Raw genomic sequence first — 533 nt, forward strand, 5'->3', positions numbered from 1 at the left:
GTGATCCAAACGGTGGTGGTGACCGTGCTAAAACCCTTTTTGGTGGTTCCGGAAGTGGTGCTGGAAGTGGGACTCCCGAATGGAGAAGAAGAGAGGAATGTGTTTGCACTTCCTGTAGTGCTTTCGCAGTTCATGAGGCCCCTGCGGCTGTCTCCCGCTGCGCTGCTGCAGCTGTGGTTCGACGGGGGCCTCCACAGCAGACTCACCGCGCTGCGGCTGGCCCCTGCTGTTGCTGCTGCGGGGGCCCCCCTGCTGCAGCAGATTGTGTCTCTGGGGGGCAAGCTGGGGCTGGTCTGTGGGGTCCGCCACAGACTGGCCGAGAACTCTTTGCTGGCAGCAGGAGAGTTCCCAGCAATAGGGGACATGCAGGGGGACTGCAGGGCCCTCGTGCGCCTCTGGAGGGGCCCCCACCCCGCTGCTGCTGCTGCTGCTGCAGCAGCAAAACTCGAAGTCAAGGCCCAGGACCCCAGGGTCGCCGCCAGCCTCTACGAGCTCCTCGTCTACCTCCTCGAGGGCTCCGAATAAACCCAACA

General features: G+C 63.4%; 1 protein-coding gene across 1 annotated transcript in view; it reads left to right on the top strand.

The window, feature by feature from the left end:
* ETH_00038010 (uncharacterized protein) overlaps window positions 1-525 on the top strand; it is a gene marked incomplete at both ends in the record, with an annotated part of 2245 nt that extends 1720 nt beyond the window's left edge. The window contains one exon of the mRNA XM_013374113.1: window positions 1-525. Within this exon, the coding sequence (XP_013229567.1) occupies window positions 1-525 (525 nt within the window).
* Between the last annotated feature and the right edge of the window lie 8 nt (window positions 526-533).

This window comes from Eimeria tenella, genomic scaffold (genome assembly GCF_000499545.2).
Source record: "Eimeria tenella Houghton genomic scaffold, Eth_scaff1928, whole genome shotgun sequence".
Classification (NCBI taxonomy): Eukaryota; Apicomplexa; class Conoidasida; order Eucoccidiorida; family Eimeriidae; genus Eimeria; species Eimeria tenella.